At 42.8% G+C, this 24,274-nt stretch overlaps 2 protein-coding genes across 2 annotated transcripts; one reads left to right on the top strand and one right to left on the bottom strand.

Annotated features, from left to right (window-relative positions):
• Positions 1–14,168, top strand: LOC136438495 (ubiquitin carboxyl-terminal hydrolase CYLD-like). The gene is made up of 17 exons (XM_066433301.1): positions 1–598; positions 1,341–1,676; positions 2,588–2,714; positions 3,342–3,416; positions 4,033–4,111; positions 4,659–4,801; positions 5,224–5,394; positions 7,496–7,680; positions 8,424–8,583; positions 9,100–9,358; positions 9,687–9,778; positions 10,262–10,328; positions 10,843–10,975; positions 11,436–11,544; positions 12,132–12,259; positions 12,688–12,904; positions 13,665–14,168. Exons 1-17 carry the CDS (start codon positions 131–133, stop codon positions 13,844–13,846), a joined length of 2,931 nt encoding a protein of 976 aa, XP_066289398.1. The 5' UTR covers positions 1–130; the 3' UTR covers positions 13,847–14,168.
• A 2,277-nt stretch (positions 14,169–16,445) lies between these two features.
• On the bottom strand, positions 16,446–24,215 carry LOC136438496 (repressor of RNA polymerase III transcription MAF1 homolog). Its single transcript, XM_066433302.1, has 6 exons — positions 23,600–24,215; positions 21,061–21,318; positions 20,579–20,746; positions 18,920–19,039; positions 18,269–18,385; positions 16,446–17,913 (listed from the first exon to the last, which is right to left on the bottom strand). Exons 1-6 carry the CDS (start codon positions 23,680–23,682, stop codon positions 17,886–17,888), a joined length of 774 nt encoding a protein of 257 aa, XP_066289399.1. The 5' UTR covers positions 23,683–24,215; the 3' UTR covers positions 16,446–17,885.
• Between the last annotated feature and the right edge of the window lie 59 nt (positions 24,216–24,274).

Raw genomic sequence — 24,274 nt, 5'->3', positions numbered from 1 at the left:
AGACACACTCAGCCGATGACGTCATCAGCTATTCGGTGATTTCCAGAGACGCCATCTTGGTTGGTATGCACCGAAAGTTGGGTCGTGAAAACGTCCCAGGTTTGTAGTTTAGAGGGTTCGGCGACAAACCATGGATAACAGGGCAGGCGGACAGAAGTTCATACTTCTGAAGGACCACACAGTCAAGACTAAATCCAGCCGTCTGAGCTCGCTAGCCTTGCACCACCACAGGGACCAGCAGACGCAGTCCTTACCGGGGTCGCTGTTCGAGGCTATCGAGGACCCAGATACGGCCAGAAACGGGAAGAAAATCACTCTTCGGTCTTTAGAGAACCATAACTTGATTCTAGAGTGTCCCACCAAGGATGTTGCAGCCATTTCGGCCCAGGAGGCGGAGTTACTCATCGCCATACCGACGTGTAAGGACAGGTTTGTTCTGTACGAAGACAAGGACCGTCTGGAGGAGGGGCTGCAGATAAACGTGAACTCTGTGGTGGAAGTTTCCATCCAAGGCGTCCCCACTGACGTGCCCGGCATCGTCAGGTACAGGGGCAACGTGCCGGGCTTCTCCGGGATCACATTCGGGGTCGAACTGTTGGTGAGTTCTGGTCAAAAATCGCCAAGTTAACGTTTCCATCGTTAGAAGGACTTTGCCCCCCTCCCCACCGTTCGATTGCTTTATTACCTTTGTACTGTTTGTGTTCTTTCTTTCACTTGCGCACTACTGTAGACAACTCTTTTATCAGCCGTTCTTAAAAGAAAACAAGGAAAGAAAACGTTTTCTCCATCCTTATAGGAATGTCAACAGGCTATTTTAGGAAGGTAACACCTGGTATTGCAGACAATTTGTTATGTATGAGGGGTTTTCGGACATGCTCGGACCAGTTTTCTGTTGACCTGTTAAATTTCGGGATTCCCCTGACTACATCTCACGTGAACAGGAACTGTTCGCATTTGGTACACAGGAACCGATACCAGCCATAGACGTGTTGTACCCTTTAGATATAGGTATTTCACCTGCATTAAACATTTGTTTTAAACAATCTACATTTGTTAAGTCTTTTTCCAAGTTTAACTTTTAAGGGCACTGTATTGGAAGCCCACATTTCGACTTGCGAAGAAACAGAAAGAGAAAATTACAAAAGAGAACTGATGGTGGGGGTATTTAAACTTCTTGGCACTGGTCCAGCCATTCTTGAACTACTGCCAGAATCTTCTAGAGATGTTTTCAAAACAAGTTTCTTGTGAAATATGTAGGGTTGATATCAGCAGTGATGTTGGTAGTAGTGTGGTATGTTTGTACTCACGCCTTGTTTGTCTGTGTCTCCCTTCCACAACAGGATTCCAAAGGAAAAGGCACAAGCGACGGCACGTTTAGAAGAAAACGGTTCTTTCAATGCCCTGAGGACTGCGGAGTTTTTGTCGCTCTAAACAAATTACGACTACGGAGAGATGAACATCTACGAGACCTGCCAAACAGCACCTCTAAGAAAACGAACGTCTCAAAAGCCGTTCCTCTGAGTGATAAGGAACTTGCGGAGCTGCCACTGAAAGTTGGCATGAGGGTGTTCATCTTTACTGAAGTAAATGGGAAGGAGAGCCAGGAAGGGGGCGTGGTCAAGTATGTGGGGAAACTGCTGAAGCATGGAGGAGACATCTATGTTGGGATTGAGCTGGTGAGTATGGGGTGGGAAATATGTAGTTAGATCTATGTGTAAAATACGTAGTTAGTGCTTCTGTCTTAAAGATATTATGAGCTTCTCATGAATAAACAAAGGTGCAAACAAACAAAGTGCTTATGCCACCAATGGCAGTGAAGTACAAACATAAAATTAAACAAATATGCTTGTACAAATTATATATAACCTTCATTGAACCTTACAAATCATACACAACACACACTTCCTGGTTTGTAAGGTTCAATGTCATCAAAAAGGTGTATATTTTGCACAAATGTCTTTGTTTATTGAATAATATTGTGGTTGGACTTTGAGAAAGAGCAACCAGTATAAAGAGAGACCATGTGGAAAAAAACTATAAGACGTTAAGCAGAGAAAACAACAATGTCTTTTTGTCTCGTTTATTAACATGATTAATTAAACATTTAAGAGTGATTCCAGAATTTTCATGATTTTATTTGTAATTCTGGGCAGGCCTTGGATAAAGACAGAAGTGACTATTTTTTTAAGATTAAACCATCAGATTAAATTGCTTTGGCCGGAAGATAAAGATATGTGTAAAGACTATTCAATCTCTACAACTACTGGATAAGATACAGAGGTTACTTACGGACTTCTCCAGTGACATCCATGATCCATCACTCTTCTTCAGCATCACTGCTAGAATGAATAATTTTGCCAGAACAAGTAAACTCTATGCTTTGTATGATTTGCCTATGTAAAAGCTATGTCTAGTAATAATATCTATAACCATTTTCATTGTATACATATTATCCAGTTACCCTTTATAATAGCTTCAGGCTTGTTTGGCAGCCCTGGCTGTATGTGTTTTTACACAGCCGAATAAATCAAATCAAGTTAACAAAATCCATACGTAACATCTAACATGAGATGTGTTGTTGTGACAGGATAACCCTGTAGGAAACGGCTCGGGTGTGTACGAGGGAGAGAGGCTGTTCCACGCCAGGAAGGACCACGCAGCGCTGGTGCCGCTGGGAGGGGCCATTCCCGCAGAGTGTATGGCAGCGGATGAAGGTGAGAGAGAGAGATGGAGGGAGGGAGTGAATGAATGAGATAGGGTGAGAGGGAGGGAGGAAGAGTGTAGGGGAAGAAAAGGGGGAGTGTGTGCACAGGTGCCACTGGGACTGGGAGGGGCCATACCGGCTGAGTGTATGGCAACAGATGAAGGTGAGAGAGAGAGAGAGAGAGAGACGAGAGAGAGGGAGTGAGTGAGATAGGGTGAGGGAGGGAGGGAGAGAGGAGTAAAGGGGAGGTAGAGGGGGTACAGGTGCTGTTGGGAGGGGCCATACCAGCTGAATGTATGGTGGCCGATGAAGGTAATGAAAGGGGGTGAATCAGGCAGAGAGAGGGAGAGATGGAGGGAGTGAGTGAATGAGAGGTAGAGGGAGTGAGTGTGTGTACTAGTGCCACTGGGAGGTGTGAGTGAGTGAGTGAGTGAGTGAGTGAGTGACTGAGTGACTGAGTGACTGAGTGAGTGAGTGTGAGAATGATTAAATGAGGGAGGGAGGGAGTAGTGTGCTAGTTCCACTTTTTGCAGCAAATTCATTTGTGGTTTAGAACAAAACTGCTTGATTTACCAATTTGAAAGTAAAGCATGAACTTGCCTAACATGAAGTTCTTCATTGATTTTTGCATTGACAGAAGATAAATACAAGAAGCTCCACAGAAACGGGAGCTACAACGGTACAGATGGACATTACAGCAGTGGGAGACAAGGTACAGTCCAACTTCTGATGCACTGAAGCAGAGTTGACCTGTAATTTCCAACAAAGTAATTTGCCCAAATTTTCAACCATCCGACTCCAGTCTTTATAGTCTAAAGGAATTAGCAATCAACTGCTTCTGTGACATGTTTTATCTCCATCACATGACATCACAAAAGCTTTTATTTAGAATGATTCTACCAAAACAGATGAACTGTCAAACTACATGTAGAACTATAATGATCTCATAGATAAGTCAACTTCATCTTTACTACTTCCTCCATTTACAAATTTGGAATTAACTGCAGATTTTTTTGCATGTCTTTTGCAGGTAAAACATGTTTCTGACATATGCCTACTGGCTACATGTAGTTGTAACTTGCTCTTGGACACCACCTTGCAGTGAACTTTAAAAAAAAAACTAAATCACATTTTTTGGTGTTGGAAATGACAGTTTAACTTTGATCCAGAATGACTTCTACCAACAGATGAAATTTCTAGCTGTTTGTTGCTTCTTTTTCTCACGGGTTTGGAATGAATATTTTTGTATATCTCATGCTGGTAAATCATGTTTCTGATGTACACGTTGTTGTAACTTTCACTTTTAACCTTTTTCCTGTCTTCCCCAGGTGCGGCAGGTGGGAGTGACTCCATCCCCTCCTCCTTAGGGAGGAACTTTCTCCAGGAGCAGGCTGAGCTCCTAAACAGGTACTCCAAGAACTTTCACTTTTTGTTGATGAAGGTTAGACATCCAGGTAATAAGATATGCAACGTAACAGTTTCCCAAACAACTGGATTGATTTGGAAATGGTCAGACATTTCTGACAGCCTTTGCTAAACCAGTATCTGGAATTATCTGGTTTTAAACCAAACTTCAGAATTGATATGTGAATGAGGTGAAGACAATTTTAGGAAGGTTTGATGGAAAATGAAGTCAAAGACAAGGTTTTATGCTAATAAGTCAATTAGCTCATTGTTGTAAAGGTACTTCTGTACAGTAGTATATACAATATTCTTAAAATTTAGGTATCAGAAAAAGCAATATAACATTTGTTGCACTTTGATGTATTACTTGTTTGAAATCTTGAAGTTAGCTAAGGCAGTAGGTAGGGTTTGTGATTACATTTTGCTGGCATGTTACTTCATTCTATGTTGCACCCACCATTCTTTCTGTGCACCTAAATATTTAGATAAGGTACACCGGTGCACTTAGTTCCAAAAATGAAGTTCAAGCTCATGTATGATTCTCTGACAGGTACTCAAAGTCTGCTGAGAGGTCTGTGCAACATGAGGCGTCAGACAGCGTACGGCGAAAGGGCGCACCCGGGAGACTCAGTCCGAGCCCGCGGGCGCGGGAAAACAACTTCAACCAATCGGGGATCAGACATCCACCCATAGGTACGTGTTTGTTTGTATTACTGTAAATGCAGAAATGTCCGAGCTGGGTGTCCTACCCTAGGATCGAACTACGGCCCACAAATCCACGGGATGTAATCCAGATGGCTAAACCTAGATACAAATATTAAAGTTTAAACAATTACATTGGATACTTGTTTGTTGTTAGTGATGTTCTACATTGTTTTAGGTGTTCCAGTGCTGCAGCTAATAATAAATGACATGTTCATCTCGCATGACATACATGTACTTGAATATTTTGACCAACTTTTTTTTGTATAATTTCTGTCCCAAGAAGCAAATTTCTGTCCCAGGGACGGAAAGACGGATCCCTGGGACAGCCCTAGTCCCCGGTGTGGTCCTGGGCAGTTTTGACTATGTTTGAATATTTTGACCAGCGACCATCTCGTGTTTGACCTTTGCAGGAGGGTCGGAGCTCCTGGCGACGGACGGCTGTGAGTCGGGGCTGCAGGGCATGGTCTCCAGGGGCAACCCGACGGAGCCGGTGGTCCCCCCCATGGACGGGTACTTCCCCCGAGACTCTCCCAACAGGAGCCCCAGCAGGGACAGGGTTAAATATGAACCCTTGATACCAGGTACAGGCAAGAAATTTTTATTTTCCCCCCCCAAAAAAAAAAAAAATTATTTCCCCCCCCCCCAAAAAAGAAATTTTAGAAAAAAAAAATTCATGAAAACAGAAGGCTGGGCCAACAGAATCTGTTTTAATGATTTTTTTTTTCTAAAATTTTTTTTTTTTTTTGGAAAATAAAAATCCGTTGACCAAGTAGTTAGATTGGTGTGGCATTATGTAACATTACACACACACACAGTCACACCCCCGAGAATCCCCCAGCAACAGGGACAGGCAGAAATACGAGCCCTTGATACCAGGTACAGGCAACATTACATTATGTAACATTACACACACACACAGTCACAGCCCCGATAATCCCCCAGCAACAGGGACAGGGTGAAATACGAGCCCTTGATACCAGGTACAGGCAACATTACATTATGTAACATTACACACACACACAGTCACAGCCCCGATAATCCCCCAGCAACAGGGACAGGGTGAAATACGAGCCCTTGATACCAGGTTCAGGCAACATTACATTATGTAACATTACACACACACACAGTCACAGCCCCGAGACTCCGCCAACAAGAACAGACAGAAATATGAACCCTTGATACCAGGTACAGACAACATTACATTATGTAACATTACACATACACACAGTCACAGCCCCGAGACTCCCCCAGCAACAGGGACAGGCAGAAATACGAGCCCTTGATACCAGGTACAGTCAACATTACATTACGTAACATTACACACACACACAGTCACAGCCCCGAGACTCCCCCAGTAACAGGGACAGGCAGAAATACGAGCCCTTGATACCAGGTACAGTCAACATTACATTATGTAACATTACACACACACACAGTCACAGCCCCGAGACTCCGCCAACAAGAACAGACAGAAATACGAACCCTTGATACCAGGTACAGACAACATTACATTATGTAACATTACACATACACACAGTCACAGCCCCGAGACTCCCCCAGCAACAGGGATCCGGACAGGGTGAAATACGAGCCCTTGATACCAGGTACAGACAACATTACATTATGTAACGTTACACACACACACACAGTCACAGCCCCGAGACTCCCCCAGCAACAGGGATCCGGACAGGGTGAAATACGAGCCCTTGATACCAGGTACAGACAACATTACATTATGTAACATTAAACACAGTCACAGCCCCGAGACTCCCCCAGCAACAGGGACAGGCAGAAATTTGAGCCTTGATGCCAGGTACAGTGTTAGATGTACAGACTGTTTTCCTTGAAGTGTGAGTGAGTGAGTGAGTGAGTGAGTGAGTGAGTGAGTGAGTGAGTGAGTGAGTGAGTGAGTGAGTGAGTGAGTGAGTGAGTGAGTGAGTGAGTGAGTGAGTGTGAGTGAGTGAGTGAGTGCTAGGGGGAGGGAGTGTGTGTACTGGTTGTAGCTGTAAAGAAGTGTATTGACAGAAAGCAAGCAGGAGGTGGGGCTGGAGCTGTTGAAAATTTAGTGTAGTGTAACAGTGCTGGAATTTTCTAAGGCCTGGCAAGGTGAATTTTCTGGTTCTGGTAGAAATTGTCTTTTCCCATTAACCAATGATCAATATTTCCTATCTATTTTTGTTTGCTGCAAACATTTTCAGTTCCACGTTACTTTAGGTCAATGAAAAAAGATTTCAGTTCTTTCCTGTCATCTGAAGACACATATCTGGTATCTGATAACAGGGTACATGTATGTTGCTCTATCCTATATGATTGTGTGTAATCAAACTCATATGTATGCACTTATTCGTTTGTATGTATGTATGTAGTAGACCTTACGAAAGTCGCTGTGCCTTTGTTGTGTCAATAAAGATCTTCTTTGTATGTACTCTTCCCCCGAGGCAACTGGTGGTATTGCGACTCCACCAATCATCAATATATATCATTTTGAAACTTACCTGACAACATGTTTTCCCAATGTTTTCCCACTGTCAAGAGTTTTGGTATAAAACCTGGTGTTCTCAGTCCTATCGTTAGTCACTGACGAAAGACATTGGATGCTGTCTGAAACGTCTGACTGTTTCAAAATTTTTTCTAGTTGCTTGAGTAATTATTTTTGTCGTGTTTTCCCACTGTTTACCCCAGGAGCGGCGGGCGGGATAGCGACGCCCCCCGACACCCTGGAGAGAAGAGCGGGCGTGGTGGACCCCACCCTGGAGGTGGGGGACATGGTGGAGGTGCTGGGCACCCCGCCGCGCTACGGCGTCATCAAGTGGGTCGGCAACCTGCCCGACATCAAGAACGAACGGCTCGTGGCTGGGATAGAACTGGTATGTTGTAATGGTTAAACCCTAACCCTCTAACCCTAAACTCTAACCCAACCTGCCTGACATCAAGAATGAACAACTGGGATAGAACTGTTATGTCATAATGGTGAAACCCTAACCCTGACCCCTAACTCTTACCCTACCCCCCCCTAATTCTAACCCTACATGTAAGTAATCCTAACCCCACCTCCCCGACATCAAGAATGAACGACTTGTGGCCGGGATAGAACTGGTATGTCTCAATGGTTAAACCCTAACCCTCTAACCCCCTAACTCTATAACCCTACCTGTCTGAACATCTCTTGGCCAGGATAGTTTGTCGTGATGAATCTGTTATTAAAATTCTCCCTGCTGAAATAGCCCTTTGGCACCAAATTTATATTTTGATCCTTGGCTCAGCGTTGTTTTTCAATGTATCCACAAACCAGCAAGTTACATGAGTGGATTGAGCTGGTGGGTCTGGTGTTTGTAAAATGGTGATTGCACAGATCATAGAGGCAAGCCCGTTGGGTGTCTAAATATTTGACAGATCTCGTAAAGGTTTTTCAGTATGGCTCAATGATCAGGACAAATATGGCATCTCAAGTTGTAACTATCATGCAAGCTCAAAAAATATTTTATGCCATTGTTGTTTTTTCTTTTGAAAATTATGTTTTCTTTTTTGCCATGTACATGCTTATGCTTCCCATGCCGTAGTTCACAGAGACTTAAGCAATTAAGAAACCTTACTTATCTCATTTCCCCAGGACGAGGAGTTAGAGGCCTGTACAGACGGCACCTTTAAGGAGAAGCGATATTTTACCTGCCCTGCGAAGCGCGGGCTGTTCGTGTTTCTGGACAAGTGCGCCCGGGACCAGCGGTTTGAGGTCCCCAGACCAGACGAGCCCCCGCCCTCTCCGTCTGTAGGTACGTAGGTTTCCAGGACTCCTTGTTTTTTATTCTACAAAGGGAGGAAGCTTTGATACATTTTAGTGAACAGAGTAGCTGACCTTTACAGATGTCTGTGGCTTTCATGGAATTGTGAGTATCTTTTTGTATTCTGTAAGCTAGGGTCACTTAAAATGTGGAACTGTTTTCTGAACATTTCAAACTTTGTTTAATATTTTTGAACTGATTTTTCGTGCGCAGTACCTATGGTCCTGGTCTGCACCAGACTTAGTTATTGGCAGTAATAAAAATGGTTTGCCTAAAAAGTTGGAAGGACACTTGATGTTTTTATTAAGTTTCTTTTTTTAAAATGAAATATCTCCATAAATGTGAGGGAATAAAATACCATAAAAGCTAATGAAACATGCCCTTATAGATGACATTTTGAAACTCTGCAGCCAGCATTTATTCAACAAAACAGGTTTAGGTTTAGGCCTTCAAACATTGTGCTTTAAAATGTGGACAAGATTTAACCCGTATTGTCTCCCCCTCCAGCCTTTGGAAACTACAACGCCCCAACCATCCAAGACGACACCCTGCCCCCCGAGTCGCTCACCCTTGACCTGGTGGGAAGGGCAAAGGGCATCCAAGGTCACCATAACTCGTGCTACCTGGATGCGACCCTGTACAGCATGTTCGCCTTCTCCAGTGTGTTCGACGTGTTGTTACACCGGCCGACCAGCCGAGAGGACCTGCCTCAGTATGGGGAGGTGCAGAGACTACTGAGGGAGAACATCGTCAACCCGCTTAGAGTGTGAGTTTACTGTTACATGCACGCATGTACGTACGTACGCAAACACACACACATGCACACACACACACACACACACACACACACACCGAAGGATAACATTCTTAAACTGCTCTATTTGTCTCAAAGAACAGAAACGGGCATAGAGAAATACACATATTTAGTTTCTCACTAGCTATTCCTTCCTGAATTTCAAGTTTGACTAGGAGGGCTAAGGTGAAGTTTGAAATGTTATGGGCAAAAAACAATATAAGCTATTCCTTGAATACTGATGAAGGGATATTGGTATCCAATGATGTTCTCAAGTAACTCCTGATGTTGTCTTCCCCAGTGAGGGGTTTGTGCGAGCGGACCAGACCCTGAAGCTACGGAAACTTCTGGACCAGCTGGGCTCCATCCCAGGGCTTCTGTCTGAGGAGAAGGGTCAGTTTTGTGTTCTTGCAGTTTACTTCGCACACTTTTGGCACAAAAAGACTACCTTTGTACAGAGTACATTTTTTCTGTATTTTCCAACTTAGTTGCCACAGCAATATTGTTAGAGTTTAGAAAATCAGTCCCTTTCATGATTTGTAAGCCTTTACGTTCTGAATCAAAGTTGAACTGTAATTTCCTACACATAAAAATCGGCCCAAATTTTTGACTGATCAACTCCAGTCTTTGTCAAAGAATGAGTCCACGGTTCTATCTGCATCTACACAACGTGACGTCACGGAAGCGGTTAATTGCCCATTCCATGACAAAGACTGGAGCTGATCAGTCAAAAATCTAGATAATTCCAATTATTTGTGTCTTGTATTTGTTCAACTTTGATTCACAATGATTTTTGCCAACACAAATGAACTTTCAAGTGAAGCCTATACTTTCTTTATTTGTCCAATGGTTAAAGTGTTCCTTTTGTTTCCACAGATCCGGAAGAGTTTCTCACAACTATGCTCAAAGATGTCTTCAAGGCAGACCCATTCCTTAAGATTAGGTAAGCAGGTCCCTAAAGAAAGATAGTCCGTTTAGTGTTTGTCATAAATTTGACAAAATGTTATACCATCTAAAGTTGGTGTTATAGTTTTTTCACAGATATGTTGTTTGTGTTTGTTTTTTAAGGCAGGACTTCATTTGACAAAACTGTTATTTATTGTGAATCCATGAAAATTGACACGTAATGGTAGCCAGTAAAAGTGATCTCCAGTTTGGCTCACCGTGGAGCTATTCTTCCACTGGTCATGACAGAAAAGACAGACGCTATGTACAGTATTTACAGCTTTTTTTGACAAGTACACCAAACAGTGGGCGGTTTGGACCACCACCTACAGTCATGTCCCAAGGACTGCAACACTTTCCAGTAGCTTGCATGTCGGGCGAGCGACAACAGCTTGGATTTGAACTCCCATCCTCTTGGTCCAGAGTTGCTAACCACTGGACTATGCATGCTATCAGTTCCTCCTGCACAACACTATTTGACATATAGTTCTGCTGTTGTTCTGTACATGTAGATCTGGCAGCAACAAGCAGGAAGACTGCTACTTCTACCAGCTGTTTGTGGAGAAGGACGAGAAGGTGTTGGTGCCAACGGTGCAGCAGCTACTAGAACAGTCGTGTCTGGCCACAGACATCAAAATCACAGAGGTGAGTGTCGAACAGTCATGTCTGGCCACAGACATCAAAATCACAGAGGTAAGCATCAAACAGTCATGTCTGGCCACAGACATCAAAATCACAGAGGTAAGCGTCAAACAGTCGTGTTTGGCTACAGACATCAAAATCACAGAGGTGAGCGACAAACAGTCATGTCTGGTCACAGACATCAAAATCACAGAGGTAAGGCAAACTCTTAAGCCCCTGTCATACATTCAGGACCTCCTAGCAAGTTGACAACTTTAGCCTGGAATCCATCCTATTCTACCTCCAGTTCACTTCTCTGGATGCATCCAAGCAGAGTATGTTTTTCCCAACTTTGATTTTTCAATATTTATAGTTGGCTGGTGAGGACGACTTTTAAAAAACTACTAGGTAACCTTGCCAACCAATGTCCAACCACATGTTTATGAATTTGTGTGGTATAATATGATTTTATCTCTACCCCCAGATGCCGAGCTGCTTGCTAGTCCAGATGCCGCGGTTCGGCAGAGACTTTAAGATCTACGACAGAGTCATTCCCAGCCTGACGCTGGACATCACAGATCTGCTAGAGAATGGTGAGCGGGAACAGTCTTCTGGTGTAATAGGGAATAGTAGTGGACATCCTCAAGTCAACCATACACACTTATGCCTCAGGCCACACCAATTTAATTTCTTGGTTAACGGATTTTTGTTTTCCGAAAAAAAATTTTAGAAAAAAAAAAAATCATGAAAACAGAAGGCTGGGCCAGCCTTCTGTTTTTTTTTCCTAAAAATTTTTTTTTTCGGAAAACAAAAATCCGTTAACCAAGAAATTAAATTGGTGTGGCCTCATCTTCAGAAAGGACGCTGTAGGTGCATAGTTCCTGTTTAGAAGCCCACACTCAGACATGTTTCGCCATGGTGTAGCTTGGTCCAGAGGTACAGTCGCTAACCACTGGACTATGCTCACTAACTGAGAATAAAAGAGAGAGGGGGGAAGTGGTAACTCACTAAGATAACAAAACTCTGACTGCTGCAGTGCAATATGAACCAGTAGGAATTGCCTTGAAGAAGGTGACAGATGGTCACCGAAATGTTGGTTGAATAAATCCCTTCGTTGTGTTAAAAGAGTCTTTCTGTTCTCAGTTGCTTGTTCCTTGACACTGTTCCTTGTCCCATACAGTTCCCCGGGAGTGCACCATGTGTGGTAGCTGCGGGGAGGTTGAGTGTAAAGACTGCTACATGGAGAAGGTCTTCTTCCAAAACAACACCAGCCATATCGTCACCTACTGCAACATCTGTAACCTACAGGTAGGATGACTGGTTATGTCGGATGGTCTGCCCCAGAAGAAGAACAAACAGATACAAATTGATGTGTAACCTGCTCAATAAGTCTGGTCAATGAGAAAACTATATTTCAAAGCAAAATGCGCCTGAAGCTGAGAAAAGCTGATGTCCTTGAACAAAGAATTGTAACAACAGCAGTTCCAAGGTCTGAATCCGGCACTCCAATTTTTGACAGCGGTGCAACCAGAGCACTCGAAGTGGATTCTAAATATTCTATTGAAGCCTGTGTGATAAAAGTAGAAGCCTGTGTGATAACTCAACTTATCCCCCGGTCGGGAACACCCGCTTCGAACGTTTTCGCAGCTCAGGTATGACACAAGTTTATATATACTGTATATGTATATATATGCAATAACAATGTCTAACTGACTTGTCCCGTCCGTGTGTTGCAGAGTCACAAGAAGAGACGAGGGCACAAGCCGACGCCCATCCAGGTTCCGGAGTCGTTCCGGAGGCGGCACGACCACAGCGGGCTCCCCGTGCCGCGCATGACCATGGACCTGTTCGCCGTCGTCTGCATCCAGACCAGCCACTACGTCGCCTTCGTCAAGTGCGGGAACGAACCCGACGCGCCCTGGGTCTTCTTCGACAGCATGGCGGACAGAATAGGTACGTGGGAAGGCTGGTGTTATATAGAAGAAGAACTTTATTGCACGACAATTGTACATGGTACAAAGCATGGCAAGAATTCGTAAACATAATACAAAGTAGAAGGTGGCGTCTGTGTAGCACAGTGGCAGAGCATCCGGCTATGAACCAATAAGACCCAGGTTCAATCCCCAGTGGAGTACCCAGACATGTCCGGACATGCACCCAGACCTTGGGAAAGGCACTTAACACACATTTCCCATGTCCTAAGCCCAACATTAGGGTTTGGGTTGGCGTTAGGAAGGGCATCCAGCCGTAAAAACTCTTGCTACAAAAAAGGACTTGCACTTGATGAGGAGTTCTGGGGCTTCCCCATCCATGTGCAAGCACGTCTAACCCCCAGATGATGGGGAACAAACGTTAAATTGGATAGAGAGAGAGAGAGAGAGAAGTATATATGTCAGAAAATGGGTTGAAACAATGGTTTTGGGAGGATCTGTCTGTCTATCTTGTAAGAACCATGATGCAAGCTTGGAATTGAAATATGAATATGAGTGAACTATCATGTACTCTTTGTGTCTATGTCGCAAAAAGTGACATACATGTAGTAGTACAATTGATGTGTCAGCCCCAGCTACACAATGTGCCTTAGTCCTTAAAGTACCACTGAATAATGGGTATCTTATCCTGCTGGTGTTAGCTAGTTAGCTTACATGACATAAAAAGCAAAGATAGTTACTCTCACAAGACATTCTTAACAGTAAATACAATTTTTTTCCAGGCGAACAAAACGGGCACAACATCCCGGAGGTGAGCGAGATCCACGACCTGAAGCAGTGGCTGGAGGACGAGGAGGCCATCACCAAGCAGACGGACAAGGAGCTGCCGGAGCACGTGCGCAGACTGCTGTGCGACTCCTACATCTGCATGTACCAGAACAGAGACGTGGCCATGTACAAGTGATGTCCGTGTACACTTAGTGATGTCCAAAGATTTAAACGTTTTAAACATCTAACCTGGATTCTAGACTGTTCCCAGGGCAGGGTTGGACAAGTTTTCACAAATTTGCTGGCCCTATTTGGCAAGTACGTGGCAAGACTGATTGCAGCTGCATGGTGTCAATACCACTGCAGCAGCAGAACACAGTGGACTACTACATGGTCATTTCCACTTGCCCGAACCAACTTTTCACTGGCCAGAAACTTAGACAAGACATTGCTATGCATTTTTACCTGCAGCAAGGAAATCCTTTTTTTTCTTCTATTTTTCAGTTAAAAAAGGACTTTATTCTTTAATTTAGTGCATGTAACAATGTTTTAACTACAAGTCCGAGTGGGTCACTGGAAGCACGATTTATTCAGACTTGTAGACCAACATCCACCCAAATCACAATGGCCCAATCTAGCAAGTACAGGACGACATGCGCTTGCCCAATCAGCACTTTTACTTGCCATGAGCATTTGAGCCAAGTGACTTGTCTAACCCTGATATTAAATTTTGCGCCAGCCCAAGGACTGTCTTCAGCTGTAAATCGTTTTCCCAGCCCACTCATTGTTTGAAAATCCATCTTATTAATTTTTGTTCTTGAATCTGTCCCTTTAAGCTTAGAAAAATACTTTTTCATAATTTCATGTCACAAAGTTCTAATTTTTTGGACGGATGGGGTCGAATTGTTTTCTCTCCCAACAAGCAAAATGACAGAGGGAGACAGCCCTCTACTGTTAACTCCTTCAAGCAGAGAAAAATCACCGGAGTGCGTTTAGTTGGTAGAAGCTTACAGTGGCCGAGCAAACCCAACCCTGGGGTAGACTGGTAACCAGGTTATAATTATTCAAGTTGTTACTACTGTAACAGTAGTATCTAAACATACATGTGGGTAATGTGTACAGTACTTTTTCTATTGTGAATAAAGTTAAGTCTGGAATGAGAATGTTGGATGCCAGGTATTATAATAAGATGAAAGTCATGTGATGTTATTTTTTTGTGAGAATGTCCACTAGAACTCAGCTACTCTGAATGTTATATGTAAACCTAAGATTGGAATCTAATAAGCTACTGTAAATACTACATTAGCCAGACACAGTAATATGTAAAATTATAGCATTAGAAAATTGTGGCATTGTGTTGATATTGAAATTGCCCATAATACAATGGACCTGTGCATATTTGTGTAGCATATAGGTGTCAACAATTGTGTAAAAAAAAAGATGGTTCGTCCTTCCTTATTTTTTCCCTTTGTAACAAGTTACAAAATCAGCTGCTAGTTTTGTCACTATTTCTCTCTACCCAGTCCAGAGCAGTTTCGTGGCTTGAGGTGAAAGTGGGTAATCCTTCATTTCAAACTTTAATTTTGAGCAGCTGAAAGATTTTCATTCTTGATGTTTAACTCTCTTTATCATTTTACATCATACTGTATTTATTCTAAGTACCATAAATTGCCTAATGGCAATTGTTTGGCATCTTTTTGCTGTATATTGAGCTTAATTGCTTAGTACAATGCAGAGGTAAGTTATTTTGTATTCATTTAAGAATCCCTGGAAAGCTTTTAAGCTGATTTGTAAAGACGATTTATGTATATCTAGATACTTGGATGTCCGTCAGGACATATTTGTGTTTTAAATGCTTTTTGCTATGTAAAGTGGGCATATTTTGCTGTACATAGAAGTGCTTTTGTTTAGGTTTGATTTGTAATGTGAAATTAATACATGTTATTGTTTTATTATTACATGTACATTCATATTATTGAAACAATTACAGACAAGTTACAAGATCAACTCTTTGCTGTTGTTGCATTTCTTCAGAATTTGGTTTTGTATGTACATGCACCTGCAATTTTAAAGTTGAAACAATTTTGAATCAGACATCAAATTATTTAAGGAAGCGCAATGTTCCTCTTCTAGCATTCATTCTATAGATACATGTATATGCATTTGGAAGCTTAAGTACAGTTGTATATCTTGCAACTGCTTGCTATGTGAAATCCCGTTTCTGTATCAGATTTCTAAAAAAGTACAGTTGTCTTATTTTGTGTTACAAAATGTTTCAGTTTTCAGTCAGAGTAGACTAAACTATCTCTCTCATGCAAAAGATAATAATCAAAACAAACTATCAACAGTCCTTTTGTATAAAAAAAGTTTTATTTCCATACAGCAAACAAAAGCAGCTTCCTTTGCGAAGTCCGGCCCTGTCCAGAGTTATGTACACGTACGGGAGTACTGCATTCCTTCTCGCTTTGTCAAGTTTAAGTACAGGACAGCAGACACTGACACTATATATAATATGTACACCTCGAATCAACCTGTTTGTTTTGTGCCCTTGTTACATGTATCATACATGTCTGGTAAAACAAAAGAGACTGAAAGTACTATGGATTCAATCAAGTTATCATAATATGTGAAGTCTCATTTGTGGTTAAAAAAAATGATTTTCAGGATTTTTGCTAAAAATGTAGAATCTAAGTGGAGTTTTGTTTGCTTTTGTAAAGACAGACATGGAAATAGGTGCAAACACAGTGCGGACAGAAATGTTGCAAACACAGAACAATACTGACACCAGTTGACAATGACTGGTCTTACTCAAAGAAACTATCGTACAACCAAGCTGACTTTTCAACTTGAAACAGCAAGCAACTTGGACATCGTAAATGTCTCTCTAAATATTCCCTCACCTTAGAGTCAATTCCATGTCACCGAGAGGGTTTTCAGATGATATTGCTAATAAGTTTGAACAATTTTAGAGAAAAGACTATTTCAGTCAAAATAATTCCAGACCGTTCAAACAATTAGAAATGAAAGTTTGAACATGTTTTAACTCATCTATATATTTTGGAAATATTATGAAAGTATTTGCACAAATATCTCTTTATTTATAACAGTTTTCAAACATCTGTGTGATTGTTCTACTGTTCGAACATGTTCCAACATTTTGCATCATTCTCAAAATGGTAGATTTGGGTTATTGCCCCCATAAAAGTAGGTGCTAATCAGGCTCTATTGTCTGCCTCTGTATATTTTTAGATTTCACGTCTGGACACTGGCAACTCTTTTGTCTTTAGGTGTCTATGCATGGCACCTAGGCCTAATCCCCTATACTTTGAAGGGATGTGTGAATTGCCCTGTTCCCAGCCCACTGACCCAGTTATATCATATTTGTAGAATGTTGGAACATGTTCAAACAAATAATCAATCTATGTTGCAACAGTTTAGAAACTAATACAAATAATGTGTTCAATGTTGGAAATTTGTTTAACCTGTTGGAACACAGCATAAAATATTTAGAACACCAAATAAATGTTGGAAATTGTTCTTAACAGTTACTTATCTCACATGGATTGTTACAAAGGTTTTGTAAATGTTAGAACAAAAGGCAACAAACACCCTCTCGGTAATGTGGAATTGACTCTAATACAACCCAAAATTTTCATCACAACTAAAAAACCTAAGGCGAGAAACAAAATGATGAATGTAAACTTGACACGACACTACCTCAAAACACCGCCCGAGTGGGTTGCTGATTGTGTATCTGTGTACATCATTTAGTGTATGCTGCTACTACCAGATATAACAAAAACTACCTCTAATTTCTAGTTCACTGTACAGTTTCACCTTCACTACTGTTACTGGGCTCCTTATTAGTCTTTAAGAGTCTCTGAAATGAAGACATGAAACTTGTGCTGGCTATCAGTGCGGTAAAAGTAAAACAAAATCTTTAAAAAAATCATACGACCATCTCAAGAGGCAACAAATTTTACCCAAGCTTTTGTCTAAAATAAAGTACATGTATAAAGTCCAAAACAATATGATATGTCAAACTCCAAAGAAGCTGCACTCAGCCAAAGTAACATGTATAAACACATCTATCGTTAAGGTAAATCCCTCTCTCCACAGCTTTAACTGCCGCAAGCTGCAAAGAACCATCCGTGCCAGTGGTCAGTTGCTCCCCCTAGCGTCCACCGTGTGAGCTGCACCTGGCATCACTCCTAAGAACATGGTAGCTTAGTGGCTCAGTCCATGTCGTTTTCAGGCGACCACCTGCCATTAAAAAACAACATTCATTTAGTAACTTGTAGAGCAAAACACAGATCCAAAACCTTCTGTATAAAATAGAAAATTTTTCTAGATCCACTTTTAAACCAAGTCAAGATCTACAGCTTACTGCAGGACTTTATAGCTGTACCTGTTTTACACATACAACTTTAAAGAAAATCTTTTTTCAACACACATTAATGAAAAACTATAGTATAGATGTAGATGTATATGGCAAGGACTTCCACAGCTGAAAATTGGAGTTGAATTTAGGTCAATTTCCCCCTCAATTTCAGGGATGTCTTCAACCATTCCTCACTATAGTTTCTGAAAGTACTGCATAGGTTAGACGTCTGCTGACCTTTCGACCTCCTGGCTCCCCCCTCGACACTCCATCATCATGTCCTCCTCGTCGCCCTCGTCAAAACTCAGGTCGTGACCCAGGCCGGAGTCTGTCACACTGGGCTGGGCCGACAGGCTGGGGGGAGAACACACATCATTACAAACAAACATACAACACTCAGGTCATGACCCAGGCCGGAGTCTGTCACACTGGGCTGGGCCGACAGGCTGGGGGGAAGCATATACGATATAGAGTTTAGTGACGGTACAGATTCTACACAAAACTCGGCCGTGAATGACATCATAACTAGACCCCATTAGTGTTTGAGTGTGAAAAATTGATGTTTTACAACATGAATTTTTCATGAAATCTCACAACAATTCCATCCTCTATTCTTTCATTCTCCATATAGGACTGTGTCTTTCAGCATTTTCTTGAGACATATTAATGTAAAGGGATAAAAGCATTCCTTAAACTGGCTGCAAGTCACTGAGTGTTTAGGAAAGGAGCAAAATTCTATATTTTCACTATACACATATACATGTACATATACAGTACATACACACATACAGGGCTGTCTTGCCTTACACCCAATTTCAGCCAAACTGTAAGAAAACTGTGGAAGAGACGAAATATCAACTTGGAAGTAAAGATGTCTTCCGTTCTCACCTGACGGCCCTGCAGGTGAAGAAGACGATCCTCTTCAGCTTCTTGTTGTAGAAGAAGAAGTTGAAGGACCACACGCACCCCTCCTCACCGTACGGGTCAGAGGTCAGGTCGGGGTTGTAGCTGGGGAGGGGGGCACAACACAGCAGTCAGTACAGCGGACATTGGAGGAATCAACATGTAAGCTTGAAATACGCCAAAAATAGTTAATCAAGCAACTGGATAAAATTTTGAAAGAGTCAGACGTTTCAGACAACATCCGCTGTCTTTAGTCAGTCACTACGGAAAGATCTGGCAGAACCAGGTTTTATACCAAAACTCTGAGTATATATGTTAATGAAGTGAAGACAATTTCAGAAGAACAACATTAGCTCCTAAAATAACAGACGGACGAGACATTTCATGGGCATGACCGCTAAATAGATCAGTGGCAGGTTGAAAATAGTGCAGTCAGGAGGGACAGAACACGTACTGCATACCAGGGATGGTAGAGGGGGCAGTGGCACCGACTCATGTCAGTACAGATGGGGATCTGTTACTGTTATGTTTGAAAATTGTTTATAAATTCCTGGGATGGTGTTCAGCACCAAGTTTTTATTAGATCACAAGTACCAAATGAATGAAGACTTTCTGTTCATTTATTTACCTCATTCATACATTTACTAACATCAGTTGATTGTTTTATGGTGAACAAATGATGCCACCAGGCATTAGTACTGTTTTTTAATGATTTGATGAAAGTCAAACTTGGATAAAGTGATATGATTCTAGGCCCCCTAACAGCACCTTTTCAAACTGCTTGTCTTTAACCTTCTCCCTGCTGCCTAACTCTGTAACCAATAGGAAATCGGGTGCAAAACAGCTACTTCAGTGTGCTAAAGGTTAAGAAAACATATAAAGCTATTGTGGAGTGGAACATAACATCCATGATGCATTTTGACAAACATTTTTGACAACTTTTATGTTTACCTGTATATGTCACAGTCTGTGTGATCTTATGTTAACCCGTATATGTCACAGTCTGTGTGTTCTTATATTTACCTGTATATGTCACAGTGTGCGAGCATGTTCTAATGTTTACCTGTATATTTCACAGTCCATGTGTTCTTATATTTACCTGTATATGTCACAGTCTGTGTGTTCTTATATTTACCTGTATATGTCACAGTCTGCGAGTATTATGTTTACCTGTATATGTCAGCCTGCGAGTGTGTTCTCCTATAGTTCTTATATTTACCTGTATGTGTCACAGTGTGCGAGCATGTTCTAATGTTTACCTGTATATTTCACAGTCCATGCGTTCTTATATTTACCTGTATATGTCAGTCTGCGAGTGTGTTCTCCTGTAGTTCTTACATTTACCTGTATATGTCACAGTGTGCGAGCATGTTCTAATGTTTACCTGTATATTTCACAGTCCATGCGTTCTTATATTTACCTGTATATTTCACAGTCCATGCGTTCTTATATTTACCTGTATATGTCACAGTCTGTGTGTTCTTATATTTACCTGTATATGTCACAGTGTGCGAGCATGTTCTAATGTTTACCTGTATAGTTCACAGTCCATGTGTTCTTATATTTACCTGTATATGTCACAGTGTGCGAGCATGTTCTAATGTTTACCTGTACATTTCACAGTCCATGCGTTCTTATATTTACCTGTATATGTCACAGTCTGCGAGTGTGATCTCCTTGTCGATGGTTGCCCAGAGTTGCGGGCGGAGCACCGTGTACTTGTCCCCCAGGCCCATGGACAGCTGGGTGTCGATGGTGTTCGTCACCCACTGCAGGCTGGGCTCACGGCTGAACTCATGGCTCTTCGCATCACTGTAGTATGGGGGAAGTCATAACATCGTACGATTTAGAGATACAGGGCTCAAAATACCATCTGCATATGCAGGTTATTGCTGGCAAAATTGTGCAGGTGTTTTATGCTGGTACCTGTGCCTGACCTGCACTGTACACGGCACCAACCTCAGGCACAAGGGTGCGGTACAGCGTTGCATTCTTCAGTTATAGTACAGTTACTGTAGCTCGATACAGCAGATTACAAGATTCAAAAACTACAAGGAACTTCAACATAAAATCAGGGCTGTCTCCAGGATCCGGTTGGGGTTATAAATCCTACCCTAAGGCCTTACCTGAAGTCATAGTCCGGTGCGAAGGACGTGTTGAGGGTCCCGATCAGGTAGAAGATGGTTTTCCTGCTGCAGGTGTCGCAGAGCGGGCCCTCCCCCTCGTCGCTGGTGCTGCGACTGTACGCGCGGCTGGGGCTGACGGACATGGTCTGCGGCGGGGAGAGCGCCTGGAGCTCGTTCGGCCCGCCGCCGCCCTCCTGACTCAGCATCTTGAACAGACGCTTGTCGTTCCCCGCCATCTTGCAGGAGTAGCTCTCCAGTCTGAGGAGGTAAAGAAAGGGTTCATACAATTTCAAGTAAGGAAAAGGTGAATACAAGTCAAGTACACACTAAAGTTGTGCCCTACAGGGTTCCTAACTATTATAGGAAGATGGGGACAACGTAAGGAAAAGATTCATAATCATAGAAGACAGGTTAAGCACATATACACACAGAACTCCCTTCTCCTGTTAATGTGTTACTAACCACTATGCCTTCTTGTAGTGGTGCGGATCGAAACCCACGTTCCGGTTCCGGTCCGGACTCGAGTCCAGAGGTTTCGGTTCAGGTCCGGACTTGTAAGGTCCGGTCCGGCACTAAACATTACCGTCACATTATGTGAGTTGTGACTGATGCTGTTACCATTGTTAATCCCCCTAAATTCTCTTAACTAGGGAAAGGTTCACACAAAAACACGTCTGCAGTCAGAACAATGTGTATATTCAGAACAAAATTACTAGTATGCTCTCTAATCAGCGTGGTGCCCTACATGTCGGGTTGTTTCTGGTGGCGTCTCAAGAGCCTTGCAATATATTTTGAGGCCCCCGGCACACCGGATCATTTTTCTCACATACTGCCGGCATTGTGTTTACCTGACCTGTACCCTGTGACACGCAATGTTCCCGGGCTGCAGGCAAAGGCCGCAAAACAAAGCTTCTTCTCTCAATCTCAGATCAAACATGGCCGCCACTGGGCCCATTGGGGAAGTCCCCCAACGCATGACATGGCTAAGCCAATCACATCGCTAGGTTCCCTTGACGTCACCCAGATCTCGCGAGGAGTTGTGAGACTTCCTGATTTCGGCCATAGCGGCCATATCAGAAGCCAACAACAAATGTTTGCGTCTTTTCCATCGCAAACTTCGTGATTTATGGAAGGTTTTAGAGAGTTAAGGATCAAACAGAGGATGTACATATGTACATAAGTGCTAATTATTTTGACAAGTCCAAAAACCGGTTCTCAGCGTTTCGTTTTTTTTGGACTCGGACCGAAACGTTTTACAAGTCCGGAACCGGTCCGGCCGGACCGATCCGCACCACTACCTTCTTGTAGTAGGAGTGGCTCTCCAGTCTGGGGGTTACTAGCAACTGGACTACACACGCTACTGTGTGATCTAGAACTTAGTAGACGCATCTAACCACTGACTATGCCTCTGTAATACAGCACCATTTCTGTTCCTCAGTCAGCTGAATCCACAGCCTGCACCACCACAGAGGCTTTCCTCCCAAAACTATGCACCTAATCCTGTCATGGCAGCATTCTACAGTGTAACTGGAGCAAAAAGCTGACATCTGATGTTTTTCAGGTCTACACACATGAAAACAAGTCTGCTTAAATAATAAGATAGTGAATGTTATCGACTCTTGAAGAGTCTTGAACAATCTTCTTATAACAGGAGACAATTTGGCACCAAAACACCTTCATTTGTGACACAGAGACAGGGTGCTTTTGGTACAAAGCATGGGAAAATTGAAATCAATTTGTCCTCATTTTGTGAACTGTTGCGAGACCTGCTGCAGTATCAAGCGTACTAATGCAGTATGATGGGATATCAGATAGTTCGACCTCTAACAGCAGCACTGAATCCTTGGCCCACCTGACCAGGTACGCATAATTTTCATGCAAATTTGGAAACCCAACCCGCCTGTATTGTCAGGCCGTTTACAGGGGAACAATGGCATCACAGTCTGTCAGTTTTTCTCTCCTCCCTCCCTACAAAACGGTTCCTGTAAAACAGATCTCTAAATGTATGCATGATTTTTGTGTGATAGAAAACGATGCTTCAGCAGAGCACAGTTTAAAAAAGTGGTGAGGAAAATATATGGCTGCTTTGCTGTGCCATAAATAACTCTGTCATCTGATCCCATGTAAACTCACAGTGGGACTCTCACGTCACACGGCAACAAAACATCCTCACGGCACCAGGAAACATTTAGAGCGAAATTTCACGGAAAACAACACATAGCAGACTTCCCACATACTGTACAACACCCTGCAAACTGGTCAGACAACTTCCAACAAAAATATGGCCTAGGCTTGGTGCCAAAGACGTTGACTAGAAATTTACGCAGACAAAACATGACCACCGCTGCTTACTTTTTTGCGTGGATTCAACATAATAACGTATACAAAAGGTTTCTATACGTATCATGGAGTCTGTGTTAACACTTACACCACATCGGAGCTTTCCGAACTGCATTTGGGAAACCGTTTGTTTGCTAGCCCCCCTCCCCACATATAACAGAACAAAGCAAATCGCGCCTGTCAAAAATTATGTCTCTACCTTCCATAGATCCTGCTGTCCCCCATCTCCACACACAAAGCCGAGTTCAGGGCCTCAAAGAAAGAGTTCTCCAGAAGCTTCATGTCGTCTTGGCGCCCGATTCAACCAGCAGATACCGCAAAAATAAGAGTTACTTTTATTAAGACTGAGTAGTTGTCTTGAGTCCGGACCGCCCTTTTTTCTTCAGACAGTCAAAGTCAAACTTGAGTCTCTGTGCTTCAGTTTAACACGAGCTACTAGAACACGGCTCGCAACTGCTGAAGTTCTTCCCGCTAAAACTGCTCGGCAGGGCTCTCTGTCCTTTATGTCGCGTTTCCTTCAGACTTATTCGCGTGGCTATTCTGCAGACGGAGGAGGAAAACATCGAAGAACCGTCCTGGGAGCTGTCAGCAAGATCAGCTGGCACTGCCGCCATCAACATAGCACAACGTCGCACAAATCCTCGGGAAAATTGCACCTGGTGACCGTCCAGACGGGTCCAGACAGTCGGAATGGCCGCACAAGGTCCTTGGGAAACTGCCGGGTGGGAAATATCGACCCTGGTCCGCCTAAATTCGTGAAAAAGACGCAAAACTGAGAGGAGAAAAATTCGTTCAACCCTCAGTAAGAACAACGCAGGTCTTATTCGGCTCCACGTCCCATCATGCCTCGCGCCGGGAGGATTGTGGGTAGCAA

The sequence above is a fragment of the Branchiostoma lanceolatum genome, chromosome 7 (assembly GCF_035083965.1).
Source record: "Branchiostoma lanceolatum isolate klBraLanc5 chromosome 7, klBraLanc5.hap2, whole genome shotgun sequence".
Lineage (NCBI taxonomy): Eukaryota > Metazoa > Chordata > Leptocardii > Amphioxiformes > Branchiostomatidae > Branchiostoma > Branchiostoma lanceolatum.
Note: the sequence above shows the minus strand (reverse complement) of the source record. Positions and strands in the feature narration are given on the sequence as shown.

Excerpts from the sequence above, each read along its gene's own strand:
- LOC136438496 (XM_066433302.1), bottom strand. The coding sequence starts at position 23,682 with ATGAAGCTTCTGGAGAACTCTTTCTTTGAGGCCCTGAACTCGGCTTTG. Across the intron at positions 21,319-23,599 it reads GACAGCAGGATCTATGGAAG|ACTGGAGAGCTACTCCTGCA; the intron begins GTAGAGACATAA and ends TTACCTCCTCAG. Across the intron at positions 18,386-18,919 it reads TTCACCTGCAGGGCCGTCAG|CCTGTCGGCCCAGCCCAGTG; the intron begins GTGAGAACGGAA and ends TTCTCCCCCCAG.
- LOC136438495 (XM_066433301.1), top strand. The coding sequence starts at position 131 with ATGGATAACAGGGCAGGCGGACAGAAGTTCATACTTCTGAAGGACCAC. Across the intron at positions 8,584-9,099 it reads CCCGCCCTCTCCGTCTGTAG|CCTTTGGAAACTACAACGCC; the intron begins GTACGTAGGTTT and ends CTCCCCCTCCAG. Across the intron at positions 12,905-13,664 it reads CAGCATGGCGGACAGAATAG|GCGAACAAAACGGGCACAAC; the intron begins GTACGTGGGAAG and ends ATTTTTTTCCAG.